This window comes from Mastacembelus armatus, chromosome 10 (assembly GCF_900324485.2).
Source record: "Mastacembelus armatus chromosome 10, fMasArm1.2, whole genome shotgun sequence".
NCBI lineage: Eukaryota > Metazoa > Chordata > Actinopteri > Synbranchiformes > Mastacembelidae > Mastacembelus > Mastacembelus armatus.
Window position 1 is genome coordinate 15,269,903 of NC_046642.1, and position 16,486 is coordinate 15,286,388.

General features: G+C 43.6%; 2 protein-coding genes across 4 annotated transcripts; both read left to right on the top strand.

Moving 5' to 3' along the window:
* Positions 1 to 282: 282 nt before the first annotated feature.
* On the top strand, positions 283 to 7,124 carry znf711 (zinc finger protein 711). 3 transcript variants are annotated; one of them, XM_026330320.2, is made up of 8 exons: positions 283 to 505; positions 1,515 to 1,596; positions 1,731 to 1,816; positions 2,372 to 3,232; positions 3,346 to 3,492; positions 3,590 to 3,772; positions 4,079 to 4,213; positions 4,306 to 7,124. In XM_026330320.2, exons 3-8 carry the CDS (start codon positions 1,738 to 1,740, stop codon positions 5,484 to 5,486), a joined length of 2,586 nt encoding a protein of 861 aa, XP_026186105.1. In that variant the 5' UTR covers positions 283 to 505; positions 1,515 to 1,596; positions 1,731 to 1,737; the 3' UTR covers positions 5,487 to 7,124. The 3 variants fall into 3 exon arrangements, with proteins under 3 accessions (XP_026186105.1, XP_026186103.1, XP_033181296.1); XM_026330318.2 differs by having other exon boundaries at positions 284 to 505; positions 1,714 to 1,816; XM_033325405.1 differs by having other exon boundaries at positions 284 to 505; positions 1,517 to 1,596; positions 1,736 to 1,816.
* A 3,981-nt stretch (positions 7,125 to 11,105) lies between these two features.
* Positions 11,106 to 14,408, top strand: kctd12b (potassium channel tetramerisation domain containing 12b). Its single transcript, XM_026331272.1, has one exon. The coding sequence runs from the start codon at positions 11,800 to 11,802 to the stop codon at positions 12,649 to 12,651; it is 852 nt and encodes a 283-aa protein (XP_026187057.1). The 5' UTR covers positions 11,106 to 11,799; the 3' UTR covers positions 12,652 to 14,408.
* The last annotated feature ends 2,078 nt before the right edge of the window (positions 14,409 to 16,486 follow it).

The window sequence follows — 16,486 nt, forward strand, 5'->3', positions numbered from 1 at the left end:
TCCATCCGCAGCTCTACCGTCATCACCTCCCGGATATTTCCTGGGCGCATGACCAAACGCTTTACAAATGAGTGCTCGACGCTCTACGCGCGCCACCCACCCCTTGTGCTAAAATGGCCTACAGGCCTCATCTGCGCACACAAACTGTCTACAAATCACATTAAAACTCTTTTTCGTTGCGTGATAACCTTTCAACGTGATGTTGAGGTGCAGCCGCACAAACATGTCCCCATAGTGTGAATGACTGCGTTAATGTAACTCTGCTCTCTTATGCATGACGCAAATAGCAAAGGATCAGCGGTAAACGAGGCCACGCATCGTCTGCCCCCCGCCCTCCCTCTGCTTGTCAGGAAGCAAGCTGATTGGCCGAGGCCTAGCAAAGAGTGCCCGGGGATCCAAAAGTGCAGGCCGCACTTAGCTTACCGTCAAAAATAAAACAAAACAATAACAGACTAAACTGAGAAGGGAACGAAACACCGATAGAGTCGGAAGACGACGTTATCAGGTAAAATTATTTTGACTCGATTAAAAAGGTGCGTGGAATAAGACGCAAGGGCCCAGTCGGCCGCAGCGGGCCTGTTTCAGCCTCTTGGAAAAACAACATGGAAGATAATGCGGCACCAGCTGCGCCGCCTAGCTTAGCAAGCTAGCTAGCCGGACGCACGGCTGTCGCAGCGCAGGTTACGGCGACATGCAAACAAATAAACTCCTGATGCGTCTTGGTTTGATGCTTGTGCCAGTGGCTTTATTAACATTGCAATATTGGGTGTAATTGATGCTTCAATGGCCACAGCGATCGGTTACCGCATTCTTTGAATTAGCCATGATGCTAAAACAAAATGGCGCCCTGAGGAACAGCTCTAGCTCGCTTGCTAGTTAGCTCTGGTGGGTGGAGGGCGTTAGCATTGCACAACGTCTGCGGTACTTTCACTGGCGGCCATAAACTCAGGGCATGTGTGCTTTTGTGCAGAGAGTCCAAAGTACGAGATATTTATTTTTTCCCATTTTTTAATGAAACGTGTGGCAGCACATTGATAGGTTAAATTAACATTGCTATCCGTGGGAATCAGGCACCCTTCACGTCACTATGGAGCAATGCAGACACTACACATTTGACTTATTTTGAACAGTCATGAGACGACACTTTATGTCCTGCCACAAAAACAAGTATGATTCATCTTCCAACAACATCCAGCGCCTCTGCCTGTGAGCTCATCCCCCTGCATACTGAGCGAGACAGCCCTTTGTCTCAGCTAGGCTCTAGGTGTATGAATGTATATCCTCAGGTCCAGACTGCCTGTAGTACTCTGGAGAGGCAGTGGATGGAGCCAGTGGTCAACAGCATAAATACCAAAGTTGAAGCTTACTATTTGTGGTGGCACCAGGGTCCATATTATAAATCAGAACCAGTGAGAGAGGTTTGCTTTTTAAACACTGACAGTTAGACTTTGATGAATTGACTGATGTTATCAGCATGTTTATAAGCACCTGTTGTTTGTTTGTTTTTTTGTCAGAGGGGTTGTTTACCTTGATGGAAGGAAGCACATCATATACCCTCTTGGTTTTATTCTGAGGTTTTTGTCGTCCAATGTGAAGGTATGTAATTAAATGCAGGCCACTGTGACATTGCAGATTGCATTCACTTTCACTTTTGTAATGCACACCAACAAAGTGGAAGGGAACAGCTAACACAGTGTACACTGACATTTTCAGTCTTTTTTTTCCCTGAGTGAAGACATGGATCAAGGAGGAGGGGTGTTGGAACTACACGCTCAGGAGCTAAAGATGCCCCACGCTATGATCATGCAAGACTTTGGTAGGTTGTCAGTTAGGACTGCCATTATATTGTAAACAGCCCTTACTTTCAACATGCAACATGTAATCCAAGACAAATTTCCCCAAAGGTGGAAATTAAAACTAAAACTTATAAATACTAATTATGTATCTACAGACCTGCTGACTAGGAATGACAATATTTGTCCACCCCCCACCCCTTTTTTTTTGCACATAACTGTCTTGTCTACTTTACTCTGTGTGTTTGCATGTGAGAAGCATAGATAAGCCACACCCTTGGTATAGACATAAGAAAATAGTAGTCATGGTGCAGGACAGTGAAATGCATATAAGATGTGCATGCTTTGTCCCTTTCTTCTTGCAGGCGTGGGAGGTTGTGTAGGGTGAAATGTTGTTCTCTATACATTTGTTAATAAGCTTTATTGGGTCACACCCCTCAAAGTCACAGTAACATTACATGACCAGTCTTACAGCTCTTTGCTGCAGCTTGTAGTGCTAAGAGCTGCCCCTTGTGGCCTTGTCATTTAGTTGTTTGAAACTTTTTGTCATGTGTCCCTCTCTGTTTTTGTGTTTTCAGTTGCAGGCATGGGGGGTCTGGCTCACATTGATGGGGAGCATATTGTGGTGTCTGTGCCTGAGGGTATGCTTCTCTCTGATGTGATGACAGACGAGGGCATCCTCCTGGAGCATGGCCTTGAAGTGGAAGGTTTGGAGACTCAGGTGGTTCAAGGCCTAGAGACTGAGGTAGTTGAAGGTCTGGAGACCGAAGTGGTGGAGAGCTTACATGCAGATGTCGAGGGCTTAGAGGCAGAAGTGGCTGAAGGGCTACAGACACAGGTGGTTGAGCTGGAGGCTCAGGTTGTCGAAGGCCTAGAGGGGGAGGTCGAAGTGGAGGGTCTTGAGGCACAAGTGGTAGAAAGCCTGGAGACTGAGGTGGATGTTGAGGGCCTAGAAGCTCATGTTGTTGAGGGCCTTGAGGAGGAGGTGGAAGTAGAGGGTTTAGAAGCTGAGGTTGTTGAAGGGCTGGAGGTAGATGTGGAAGGTTTACAGTCTCAAGGGGTACAGGCTCATGAAATGACTACTGAAGATATAGTGCCCTCAGAACACAGTGTGATCATGCCTGAGAACATCTTGGGGACTGAGGTTGCAATAGAAGAAGCTCTGGACCCCCACCACCACCATGTCCTAACCTCAGACCTCATCCAAGACTCAAACCACCACCATGATGACATGTCAGACCAGGTGTTTGTGGCAGAGCTGCTGTCTGAGCACCCAGAGAACACCCTGGACCACCAGCTTGTGTCAGAAGGCCTGATGGTGACAGAGGGCAACTCTGAGACCATAATCCATGAGCAGCTGCCAGCTGAGGCTGTTCCCCTGCAGACAGATGAGGATGATGATGCAAGAAGCAGCTCTGAGGATTATTTAATGATCTCCTGTAAGACTGCTTCCCATATGAAAACACAACTCAGATCAATAAACACTGTTCTTACGCAATGTGGTGCATATTGTTGCGAGTTTACATAACCCGTGATATTTGTGTTGTTATAGTGGATGAGGTGGGAGAGAAGTTGGACATAGGAGACACTCCCCTTGAGATTAGCACTGAGGTAATGGAAAACAGGGAATCCAAAGAGGAGGATGGCTCTGAGGTCATCAAAGTCTACATCTTTAAAGCCGAAGCAGATGACGATTTAGGCAAGTGACTTTTAAATTTGCTTAACATCTGGATTTGTTTTGTACAGAAGAATGTGGATCCTAGCATTTATTAAATTATTATTCCTTCCATTGCCAGGTGGAACGGAGGTCATAACAGAAGATGATTACCAGAATGGCCATCCCGATTTGGAAGCAGTGTCATCGGGCAGACTGGGAGTTGGTCGTGACAAGATGGTCTACATGGCAGTCAAGAACCATCCAAAAGAAGAAGAGGATGATGACGATGATAGTGATGATGATGACGATGATGATGGCATCAGTATGCTCCTTTGTGAAACAGCTTTCCATCCAGTTTGTGTGGTTGTAAATCAGTAAAAGGTGTCTTTGAATGTCGAAAGTACATCAGTAAGAGGACACCGCAGTGTGTCAGCATTACTTTTTAGATGACTCATTCAACAAGGTGTTTGTACAACAATTTTCCAGACTTGGATCAATACATACATTAATACATATTTTAAGCATGACAGTTTTATCAAGCAAGAACAGGTCTTGTAAAGTAAGGTAAAATAAAATATTGTTGATCAATCCTATTCATAATGCAATGTCAACTGTCATATCTGTACAGGTAACACCACTGATCAGGTGAAGAATGGAACAGCTACACCATTTCTGCAAATCCGAGAGGGGCTGGGTGCCAACCGTGTCCTGAAACCCAAAGCTAAGAAAAAGAAGAAAGGAGAGACACGGCAGTGTCAGACTGGTATGATCAGTATATGATACTGATGAGCCATCAGATAATAAAATACGACTTAATTCAAACTGCAGTTTTTAATTGTTTTCAAATTTTCCTAGCTGTTATCATTGGACCTGATGGCATGCCTTTGACTGTATACCCCTGCCACATCTGTGGAAAGAAGTTCCGCTCACGAGGCTTCCTCAAATGCCATATGAAGAACCACCCAGACCACCTGCTCAAAAAGAAGTACCAGTGTACAGACTGTGACTTTACGACCAACAAGAAGATCAGTTTCCACAACCACTTGGAAAGTCATAAGCTGCTGAGTCACAACAGTGAGCGATCTCCTGAGTATACTGAGTATGCACGACGCTACCACGAGTCAAGCCCCTTGGGGTCTGACAAACTCATTGTCAAGGACCGGGAGCCCAAACTGCATCACTGCAAGTACTGTGAGTATGAGACAGCCGAACAGGGCCTGCTCAACCGCCACCTGCTGGCTGTGCACAGTAAGAACTTTGCACACGTGTGTGTTGAGTGTGCCAAAGGCTTCCGCCACCCGTCAGAGCTGAAGAAACACATGAGAACCCACACAGGTGAGAAGCCCTACCACTGCCCACATTGCGAGTTCCGCTGTGCTGATCAGTCTAACCTAAAGACTCACATCAAGAGCAAGCATGGCGCAGATCTGCCATTCAAGTGCAGCCACTGTCCCCAAGCGTACGCTGATGCACGGGAGCTCCAGCGTCATATAGAGATGGTGCAAGGCCACAAGACGCACCAATGCCCACACTGTGAGCACAAGAGCACCAACTCCAGTGATCTGAAACGACACATTATTTCTGTTCACACAAAGGACTTTCCCCATCAGTGTGACGTGTGTGAGAAAGGCTTTCACAGGCCCTCGGAGTTGAAGAAACATGCAGAGACACACAAGGGCAACAAGGTGCACCAGTGCAGGCATTGTAACTTCAACGCTCCCGACACCTTCACCCTGAGTCGCCATATCTTGTCCTTACATACAAAGGACCTCCCCTTCAAGTGCAAGCGATGTCGGCGAGGCTTCCGGCAGCCCGCTGAGCTGAAGAAGCACATGAAGACACACAGTGGTAGAAAGGTTTATCAGTGCCAGTATTGTGAATATAACAGTACAGACGCTTCTGGCTTCAAACGTCATGTCATCTCCATACACACAAAGGACTATCCCCACCGCTGCGACTACTGCACCAAGGGCTTTAGGAGGCCTTCGGAGAAGAGCCAGCACATAGCCAGGCATCACAAAGACATGTTGATGTAATGCCATTGCACACACAAACACACTCCTTTTTCCTGAGTAAATCTGTGTCACACACCAAGAGGTAATTTTAGTGTATTAACAAAGAAATGACGGATGTAGACTGAAGGCTTTAATTGCCCTTCTGTGTTCAATGTTGTAATGGGTGTAAACCTCTGCCCCCAGCAGTAATGCAACTACATGTTTTAGATGGGGGTGAAGTCTAAAAAAAAGACTTGTGTGTACACTGAGTGGGACAGCTGTAAATTTTTTTCTTTTGTTGCAGAAAAATCACATATGAACATATATTCAGGGTTTCAAATGTCTATATTTTTATACCCACTCAGCTGAAATGCTGCAAGCTGATGACTGTGTCCTGTAAAAGAGAAAGCGGTGCTTTGTGAACATCATGCCAGTTCTTCAGATGATGTGGAATGAGTATTGGAGACATTTGCCTCCATAATACCACCAAGTATCTTATTTCCTCCAGCTTTTGCCATGACATTTAGTTTCAGTGTCATCTGATATTTTAAGAGGTTCATAAATGGTTTTGAGTGTGACGTTGACACACATTCCGCACCTTAAGAAGATATTTCATTAAGTCTAACAGATGGACTTCCGTCATTTTGGATTTTCCTCCCAGGTCTGAACATTTGCAGTTCCATTAAATGAATCATGTAAAATATAGCCTTTATTCTGTTAAATATGTCTTAAAGTTGAGTCAGAAATTTTCTTGTCAGATGATCAGTGTCTAGCAAGGAGGAAAAAGGTGCAATGGGTATATTAGTAGACTATCCCTTTAGTGTACACAACACATTTTTGAAATTTGATATAAGATCTATCATAGTGCCGATAATTAACAAATGAGTTATTATATGACCATGACAGATGTTTGAATAGCTTCACATTTGATAACTCTGAAGTGGTTATATCTGACTGCCACTGTAAGTTGCACATGTGTGATATTACCTATGACGCAGTTTAGCTCCCAGATCTCAGCTAACCATGATTGCAATCATGCCTTACATCTGTTGTCTTTATCCCTTAAGCACTGGTGAATCAAAAAAAAAAGTGATTTTTAACTCTCAAACATACTGTATCAATACCATTCTCTCTGAGATTGTGTGTTTGAGTCAGTAGAAAGCACTTTAATAACATTTTTTTTGTATTTTAATTACATTTAATTACATGCATGGGGATATATATATGTATATCCCTGTGGAATAAACAAGGAGAGAGCTTTGTGGGTGGGTAAAGTTCAAGATTGTTTTGAGTGTTACTTCTAGCAAGTGGGCATGATCCATGACTGCATCAAAAGTGAATTGTCATTGAAAGTGGTGGGTGAAACCATTTGTTTTGTTCTATGGATAAGTGATTGGGTTTCGTGTTTTGTTTGTGCTCACTAACAACTTCCCCAGACCCTAGTCCTACAGTCCTCAATAACCCAACCCGGTCCCAAGCATGGGATTATTCCCTTGGATTCAGTGGTCATCATATTGGCATTAGTCTTTTAAAATATGCACATATGCTGTCTCCATTAAATTAATTGTGGTATATATTAAAAATCCTTGCATTACGTGTAACTTAGTCTATATTTTCTTTCAGTCAGATTGTGGATAAACTACTGGTGGGGAAGAACCAAAATAAACAATTATCTTTTTATGCTTTTTGTCTTTTCTGTCCTGCAATAAGGAATCACATGGCATCTTAAAGGTCCAATTGTCCTTATTTAACCTGGGCATACAATATGCATGTACATAATTAAAGAGGCAAATCCTTTTTCTTTTGAACTGGTGTCAACAGTTGATTCACAGTACATTTCAGAAATCCTTCCTTTAATATATTGGTGGACCTGGTTCTAGGAGGACATTTTGCAGGAAGGTAGATTTGACCGAGATAAAAATGATTCTTCACTCTGCCCTCCTGTTTTGATCTCACAGTTTTAAAATCTGTAGTGATTGTATGACTTCAGTCAACTATTGAGAAGTGATGAAATATGCAGGTAATCCTTAGTAACTGTGGTTCTGGCGGCCAACAAGACATCAGCTAGTAAGTAGAAGGAAATTCAAAGTTTCATTTGATCGGCAGCTCATTGTTCAGCACATCTGGGCACACATGGAGGATTTAGTGTATGAAGAGGCTGAGCTCTAAGTGCTACCCAGGCAGACACCACTGCTGGAAGATGAAATTGATCATTAAATCTCTGGATTTGAAATCCAGAGACACCAAAACCTGAGCCTCCGGAGTTTTGCACTTTTGAATTGAACTTGTGTGCGTGCTGGTTTACTAAGAATGTTTTTTTCCTAAATGTTATGATACAGTCCTACCGCATGATGAGCCTCTCCATCTCTACATCTAGGTCCAACAAAAACTGTTAACACTGGGGTTTCCAAGTGCTTCAAGGAGAAATCAGATCCTCACAGGCTTTTTCAGAAAGTTCAAACAATAATCAGAGGAAAATCGCTACAATCTGCCAGGTTGGAAATAGCTGAGCTGGAGCTGATGCAGTTGCACAGATAAAGCCTGAATTATTAATCAGCTAAACTCAATAACCTAAATGACCTTGAAATTGAACAAGCTGCATGCACTTCGACAATCATGAAATAGATTATTTACACCTGTGCTACTCTTGCTGTGATACATTATAAATGTCTTCCGTGAAAAAGTCAGTTGCTGAGTCATTTTCCACCTTCCTAATGTCGCAACAAACCAAAAGCTTTCACCAACTTCAAACTGAACTGCAAATGTGTCCTGTGAGACACTTTACAGCAGCCAGTGATTCTGAAACTGAATTGTACTTTAGTTAAACCTTTTTTTTTTTTTTTAAATTTTCCCATTTTCAAACAATCAATATCAGCAATGCGCTTAAACATAGTCAAACCCCAAACTTCAGGATTAGACAAGAAGGATCAATAGGAGAGATAGTGATAAATGTAGAACCACATTTGTCAAAGCTGTGTACATTATATATTTCATAGGGAGAATGAATGTGATTAGTCTGGAAGTGGCCACGGAGAAGGAGGAAACAAACAGAACGATTAAATGATTTGGGTGTAAATATAGAAAGAGAGGGGGAAGTGGTAAATGAGTCAAGAAGAAAGTGATTTGATTAAAAATGCTGCTGTAATAACAGGGGCGTGTGTAGGTTGCTTAGGCAGGGCAGCCTCCTTGGGTCAATGTCAGCTTTAATTTCATTAATGTGCTGTACATCTATTATAGCGACTGACTCACACGGTCTCATTATTTACTAACTGCATCTGCCGCCTGACTTCCAGGCGGTACGACTCTTTCCTGACAGCCTCACTGAGACGTGCTGCAGACACTTGTGCGTCTTCTGTCATGAAAGATGTACGATGGGCCCGTCCTGAAGGAAATGAGGGCGCGCTGATGGGTTCACATGGGCACTGCGAAAACACCTGTGAAAATAGGTGTAACAGTTCATTTTCGTTGATCCCACATAAAATCTCATAAATCACTTACTGCTGCAGGTGTCAGCAGAATTGCTGAGGACACAGAGATCAATATGGAGGCATATTTATGAAATCCTCCCTAAGTTACTTTGTTTTGCTACCCACACTGGATAAGAATTCGATGTAAGTAGCATGTCTACTTTTTTCTGGATACATGCAGATTTAGCAGCTGTAAGTACATTTTCTTATTTCCTGCCTGAGTATGCTGATCCACTATCAGTCTCCCATCATCTTTGCCAACACATACGCAGTACGACAGCCTCTGAGGGCCATCACCGTGATGGGAGCTGACAGATGTACACAGATAATCCAGTCATAGCAGAAGGTCAAACAAATTTATCTGATGTAGTCATTTTGTCCATATTTCCGAGGATCAATGGGCTGTGCCGTGGATGTGATTAGAATGATGAAACTGCCAGTAAACATCCAGGGCCACATGCTGTGGAGTCAGTGTGTGAAAAGGTGATGATTCATATACAACAATTAAAGAAATGGAATCACTTCAAATCTGTGGCATGAGTTAAAAGTTGACAATGAGCCCAAAATATTTAGATATGACTCTCTCCGCATTAGAGTATGTTATTTTTAATGTTTACATATGGCCTTGTGTTACAGCAAGTGGAACTGAGACTGTATCAGTGACTCACTGACAGACAAAGCTGCCATATTACCTCCAGATCCTGCAGTTGCCTACATAACCAGAGTCATCCGATCCAGATTGTCGGTGTCAAGGCTGCGTGGCACTGCAAGCCAGCTGGAGACTGCGGGACCCTCAGGGGAAATCACCGCCAGATTGCTTGGAGACAGGCAAAATTGGCCTGCTGATTAGTCAGAGAAAGGACCGTGTACTTTATGATACATGACAGAGAGAAAAGAAACAGCGAGGGGGTAAACCCCCCCCACCCCCCACCCCCGATAAATACAAGGCAGCCTGGGCTCTGTCTCACATGCTCCTATAGGTTGTGTCATCTGACTTACTTCAGTGTGGAAAAAAAAAAATCAGAGTTGAGATCGTTTCGTCAAATTCAAGGTCCTAAACAGTTTCAATTGTAACAGCCACAGAGCTCACACGGTAACAACAGACAACATTCAAGAATCCAGAGAAAGCTCCAAAGTGGATCATGAGTTAACTCTCCGGCCAGTGCACCAAATTAAAGGTCAGTGCTGTAAACTAAAATGACTCCCACTCCCACAGTATGATGTAATACTTCTTGGCACATACACTTTCATTACTAAGAGTTGATACTGTCAGTGCGCACTGTATTTCAACAATTATCAGTTCTATGAAAACTGTTTCATGTCTTTACTTCTCCTAATTAGAGGAGTGTTGCCATTCATTCTTTATATACAACAACCTTCACTCAAGGGGCCTTTACATGAAATATGATTGAACTAGATTATAGTGTGTTCAACCTTTTCATATGATGCTTAATGCTGCTACATAGGCTGCTGGAAAGTGCTATCAATAATACAATATCCCACTCTGTTCTTCCATCTCTGGCCACTATAGGCTATATCTGATCAGAAGGACATGTTATTCATTTGAATAACTGAATTAAGAGGAAACATTTCCACTTGAGTGCGCACTAGGTGGCACTGTTATCCTATCCCTGTTCAGGCACTAATCATCGTGCATGCTCCTAAAAATAAAAGCATGAAAATTAAGTGCACGCTCATTTCCAAGTCAGTGGCTGGGTTTTAATGGGTCTCCAGTAAATGAGAACTGGCAAGTGCTATTGTTTTACTGTTTATTTGAACAAGTAAGCACACTGACAAAATAAATAAATGAATAAACAAACAAAATAAATACTTACTTACTGGATGACTGTTGGGGACGACCGGTTTGGTCGATTTTATCATCTCATTTCTGTAAGGTCTGTTTATCTAAAATGTGTGAATAAAAAGAAAAACTCCAAGAAGGAGCCCTCCTTTAGATGGATACTGTGGCATTTGTGTGGTGCAGTTAAGATTTAAATCAAACTTTGAAGACTTTAAACTAATAATTAAGAATACACAGCGAACAAGCTGCCGTGCGGTTCCCTCGGGTCTCAGGGGTGCAGGATATTTTGACCTGGATCACAGCAGAGGCGCGTCACCGCGGGTGGGCGTGGTTAACCGGGATGAATAACGCTGTATCCTCCTTTACGTTGCAGCAGAGTTACAGTCTGACAGGAGAGAGGAGCAGAGGGACCGAACAGCTGACCAGCTCGCGTAAATTTGAACCGTCAGTGATGGAAAAGACTGAGATCTTTTTATTCACCTTCATCATCTCCCACTACATCTGGAACATCGTCTTTGTCTCCTGGCTGTTTGGCTGGGCACCTACAGATATCACTAACTATGGATTGCTTAATTGAAGTTGGCCCACCTTATCCTGTTTGCGCAGGGGTAGGCGACCTATATTAGAGGAAGAGAAGTCGTTATGGACAGTTGTGCAGATCGTGTGTTCCCTGCTCAAACTGGTGCGAAAAGCAGAGTTTCATCCTAAGGAAACCAAGTCATTTTGTGCGTAAAGGACATGGACACGACGGTTACATTAAACGCAGCCTGAACCACTTTGCGCTATGTTTTAGTAGTCTAGTTATGGGGAAACACTGTAGTTAGAATAGAGAGCGTGCTTGTGTGACTGTTGTGCTTCTCTGGCTGCTGTGAGAGTGGCAGCCAGCTTTTATTGCGCGCTTATCAATTGTGCGCTGTAGTTTAGCCGCTCGCTGCGATCCGCCGCAGCTTTGACAGGCCTCCTCATCCACTGTGAACGGTGTTGCTGCTGAAAGTGTTGCGCCAAGGGCCTGCGATTGCAACTTTCACTGCTACCAAGAGACTTTTTAAAGCTGCAGCCAAGTGCACCTGTGTGGCAGGAGTCAGCCATGGCTTTACCAGATAGTGGCATATCTGGGGACGAAGTACCCTTCCCAGAAATCATAGAGCTCAATGTTGGTGGTCAGGTGTATTTAACCCGCTACTCTACTCTAACAAGTGTGCCAGACTCTCTGCTATGGGAGATGTTCAGCCGAAAGTCAACCAAAGGACTGGCCAGAGACACAAAGGGGCGCTTCTTTGTGGACCGTGATGGTTTCCTGTTCCGTTACATCCTGGACTACATGCGGGACCAGCAGCTGGTTCTTCCAGACCACTTTCCTGAGCGTGGGCGTCTTCAGAGGGAGGCTGAGTTTTTCAACCTGCCAGAGCTTGTCAAGCTCCTGGCACCCAAAATCAGCAAGCAGAACTCCCTGGGCGACGAGGGATGTCAGAGTGACCCAGAGGACTCCTCACCTGGGATTGACACTGCTCGTAACCTTGGCTCACTGGGTGCTGCTGCTGCTGCCTGTGCCAGCCTGGTGCCCGGTGCCATGGACGGCAAACGGTCTGGGTTCATCACAATTGGCTACCGAGGCTCGTACACCCTGGGCCGCGACAGCCACACTGATGCCAAATTTCGCCGGGTGGCACGGATCATGGTGTGTGGGAAGACCTCCCTGGCCAAAGAGGTGTTCGGGGAGACACTGAACGAGAGCCGTGACCCTGACCGCCCCCCTGAGCGCTATACATCCCGCTACTATCTCAAGTTCACCTTTCTGGAGCAGGCCTTTGACAAGCTGGCTGATGCAGGCTTCCACATGGTGGCCTGTAATTCCACAGGAACCTGCGCCTTTGCCCACGAGCAGACGGACGACAAGATCTGGACCAGCTACACTGAATATGTGTTCTACCGTGAGTGAGACTATCGGCTTTGTTCCCCTCGTTCCCCATCCTGTTTCCAAGTACCCCCCTTCCAGTCTCCAGCCATCCTGTCTTTCTCTCTCTCTGAAGGCTCCTGCAGCAGTAGATGTACCGTAGATGTTGTGCCCTTCCATCTCTCTCTGCAGCCTCCAGCTTTTATCCTATGAACAGTGCCCAGCAGCTGCTCTGACTCTTCATACCTTCTCTGCAGGTTGAATCTGCAGTCCTCCCCCTCAACCCTAAATCCATCACTCCTCATCTTCAAGCCCTCGCTTAAACCGCCGTTTCATTTAGTTGTAGTCCCCAGTCCTCCACCGCAGCAATCCCCTCAGCCTCCTTTCCTGCAGAGACTGATACCTTCTATGTACTATTTCCATTTTGTACTCTACATATTGCATCTGCCTTGGTGAAGCACAATACTGTATCCAAGAGCTAATTTTGTTAAATAAGCGCCCTGGTGTCTCTGTATGGCTATTGAACCAGTCATAAGGGCATAAGGGAAAGGGCTTCAAAGATTGGCCATCATGTACAGTGCTATACTTTGCCTGCTTACTCGAGCAGATCGAACTCTCTCCTGCTCCTCTGAATTAAATTACCAAATAATTGGACATCTTATCAGCCTTGAGGAATACGAGCAGCCCCAGCACACGAGAAACGTATAACACAAAAATCTGATTTTCTTCAGTGTTTATTAAATGTGTCCAGTATCATGTGGTTTCAAAATGTGCCATACAGTCGTTTCAGAAAAGCTCAAATATCAAGAAGTCTTGTAGACAGAAAAAAAAACCAAAAAAAAAAGGTTGCTGGATGAAGTGTGTGTATTGATTGTGCAATGGAGCTTTCAGTATTTTAATCACCCACGCTGGGAGGGCAGAGGAGGTGGGAGGTGTTACATCACTTGCAGCCCACTGCTCTATTTTTTCACCTAGTGTGCTTCTTTGACATTTCTCTGCTCGATTACATATTTAAGAATAATTATCCAGTGAAGCACTTCTTGGGACAGACTTCACATCATGACTACATGTTGTTTACTCCCCCAAAAAACGTGTTGGTCACCTTAGGGGATAATGTTTTGAGTGTTCTGTAAACAATAACGTTATTCTTAATATTCAGTTCAGTATTAGTTGAAGCTGTTGCATATTTTGATGATAGCTTTTTACTTATTGTAAATGAATACCCGTGTAACAGGGTAGGATTACGCTGTAGCCAGCCAAAGCCCAATGTACACCACTGTAGCAAGGGCACTCTGAGGGCAGTTTATAGTTAGTGAGTATAACTGAAGTTGAGAAAGATGGTGGTTTTCAGATATAGCCTCAGGACAGGTCTGCACATCATATACCTCAGACTAAAACACACACTGAAGGCACTTAAAATCCAACAAAAGTTCCAGCTAATGACAAGAAAATGCCGATATAGTGAAACAAATGTAGTTACTTTAATCGGATTATAAGAAAGTTTCATTTAAAGTGAATTTTGAGTTGAGAAAAGGTGGGCAAGGAAGTGTAGTGCAGGATTTCACCTGAGCTAGAAGGGTTCAGGTTGTATTTCTGGCAGAATGTCTGACAGTGACAATAAATGTGTTTGAAATGTCTAGGAACCGCAATGTTGTGTTTCAGTGTGACGAAGTGCTGCTGACATCTGAGTCAGTATGTTAGACCTGCTGCAGTGTGTCGCTGCAAGAGTAGACAACACTGAAATTTAAAGTGTTCAGCAAAAAGCAAATTGATTTGTCAAATAAAAAAAGGTTTTCTTTCTATTTGAGTTGTATTTTCCGTTCATGTCAAAATGTTTTCTCAGTCTCGGATGACATTCATGCGAGGAAACTGTGAGGAAAAGGGTACGTGCCCTCCTATTATTGCGGAGTAAAATGTTAATTTTCAGTGACAATACAACAGTCAAAAGAAAACCAATCTCTTCATTTCCTATTACAAGAAATGTCAATGAAAAAAAACAAACAAAAAAAACTGCATTTCATATTAAATGTTCACTGCTCTACCTTCAGGCACCAAATCCCTCATTCTCCCATCTGCTTTTCAGCTTTTTTTCCTCCACATTTTTTTTTTCTCTCCATTTTCAAAGCTTGGTCTTGTATCAAGCAGTGGACCAGAGAGCAGAGCCAGGATAGAAATGAGGACATGCATAGATAACAAGCTCTGTTAAAGCTGATTACCAAACTCTTATTTTGTTGCCAATAATTGACCTAATTACTTTGTGGAGTAAAAAGCCTTGAAGCAGACTTGACATAAACTCCAGGACTGTGAATTAATGTAGCTGTTAAGGTTTCATGCAGAGCAACGATTTCCCCAGACTAGAAATTATTTGGGTTTATTTTCAATAAAACTCCCCCAAGAGAGAAAAGTGGACATAATTTACACTGGAATAACAAGCAGGGTTATATTTATGTAGGTGATTCAGTCACATGTTGTTTCATAAACTCTGACTCATATAAGTTTTTACCTAGAGATTATCACATGCTAATTACCTTAGTATAAGACCTCTAATCCTGATTTCAGTCTGGCCTAGATAAAAGCATAGCTGATGAGCTTCACAAAAACTGTTAAATTTATGTGGCTCCTTTCCTGGAAAACAGATGATTTTTTGTTGCGGCCTGGAATGCATGACGAATCCTCAGAGACCAGAACAATACAGTGCCTGCGGTGCTTCTCCAGCCTAAACAAACACAGTCACAGGCAGCATTCCTCTGTCGCTGTCCTCTGGCACTCTGCTGTAACTCGGCTGTGCCAAGGTCAGTCATTAGCACAGGCATGGAGAGACGCGCCTCATGTGTGAAATTTCAGGCATCGGTGTCCTAAACCAATCTCCGTCTTTACCTCCACGAGTCGCCTTCAGACTCTACATTCAACAGTAGATGATGTGTGAGAAGTGTTGACATGCAGACGCTGAACAGCAGCAGCAGTGAGGTCCACAGGCCAGGCCGTGATTTTTTTTTTTTTTTTTTTCAATGCGCTGGTGTGAAACTTGTGGTTGAAAAATGTAGCATGCCTGCTTATGTGCTACACAAGAAGCAGGCTCTGGATGTATCATTATAGTGGTCTGCTTGTTTTATCCAGAGTGTTACAATAAAGATATTTTACCATGAAATTTTGCTTCCCTGTCTTTTGGAAAAAATCCAAATAGATTGCATTTGTTGGACAATTCCTGCACAGCACACAATAAACTTCATTGATTTATACATACATTTTTTTTCATACCACAAGGTTTGATTTGAGCACAATTTCTCAGTAAGTAAGTAAGCTTGTGTGATTTCTTTATTAAACTTCTAAAACAAAAGCACAAGACTGAGAGTACAAGACTGTTTTCTCTTTGAGCGCTCTACCTTGAGGCAGTGATTTGACCCATGTCATGTTCCTGTGGTGCTTTTGTCACTTTAGGCGATGCCGATGCCACATGGCAACATGACTTGGCCCAATCTGTTTTCCTCTCTTAGAATGATCCACTTGTCTCATAGCCAGCTGGGTCAACGCTTCCTCTATTTGGAAAAAGAAAGCAGGGGTGAACAAACGTCAAAAGGAAAAAGGAATTTGAAAATGGGGCAAGGAAACAAGGAGAGACAGTGACAGCTAACCTGATAGAAGCAAGATGAGACTGGAAGGGTATTTAAACGGGAAAGGATTTGGTGTTCCCATTTTCCCTCTCTTCCTGAGCTGTTCCAGCATGACATGTCCTGTTATTGGGAGAGGTGCTGGATCGTCCTGACAAACAAAGCTCTCACTGGGCCGTGCTGTAACGTAACGTGTTCCTCAGTGGCCTGTCAGCTCCGGCAACACTCACACGGCGATTCCGTTACAGCAGATAGACAGAGATCCACGGGGT

Coding starts and splice junctions, on each gene's coding strand:
- znf711 (XM_026330320.2), top strand. CDS start 1,738: ATGGATCAAGGAGGAGGGGTGTTGGAACTACACGCTCAGGAGCTAAAG. Junction 3,233..3,345: donor GGATTATTTAATGATCTCCT/GTAAGACTGCTT, acceptor GTGTTGTTATAG/TGGATGAGGTGGGAGAGAAG. Junction 3,773..4,078: donor TGACGATGATGATGGCATCA/GTATGCTCCTTT, acceptor ATATCTGTACAG/GTAACACCACTGATCAGGTG.
- kctd12b (XM_026331272.1), top strand. CDS start 11,800: ATGGCTTTACCAGATAGTGGCATATCTGGGGACGAAGTACCCTTCCCA.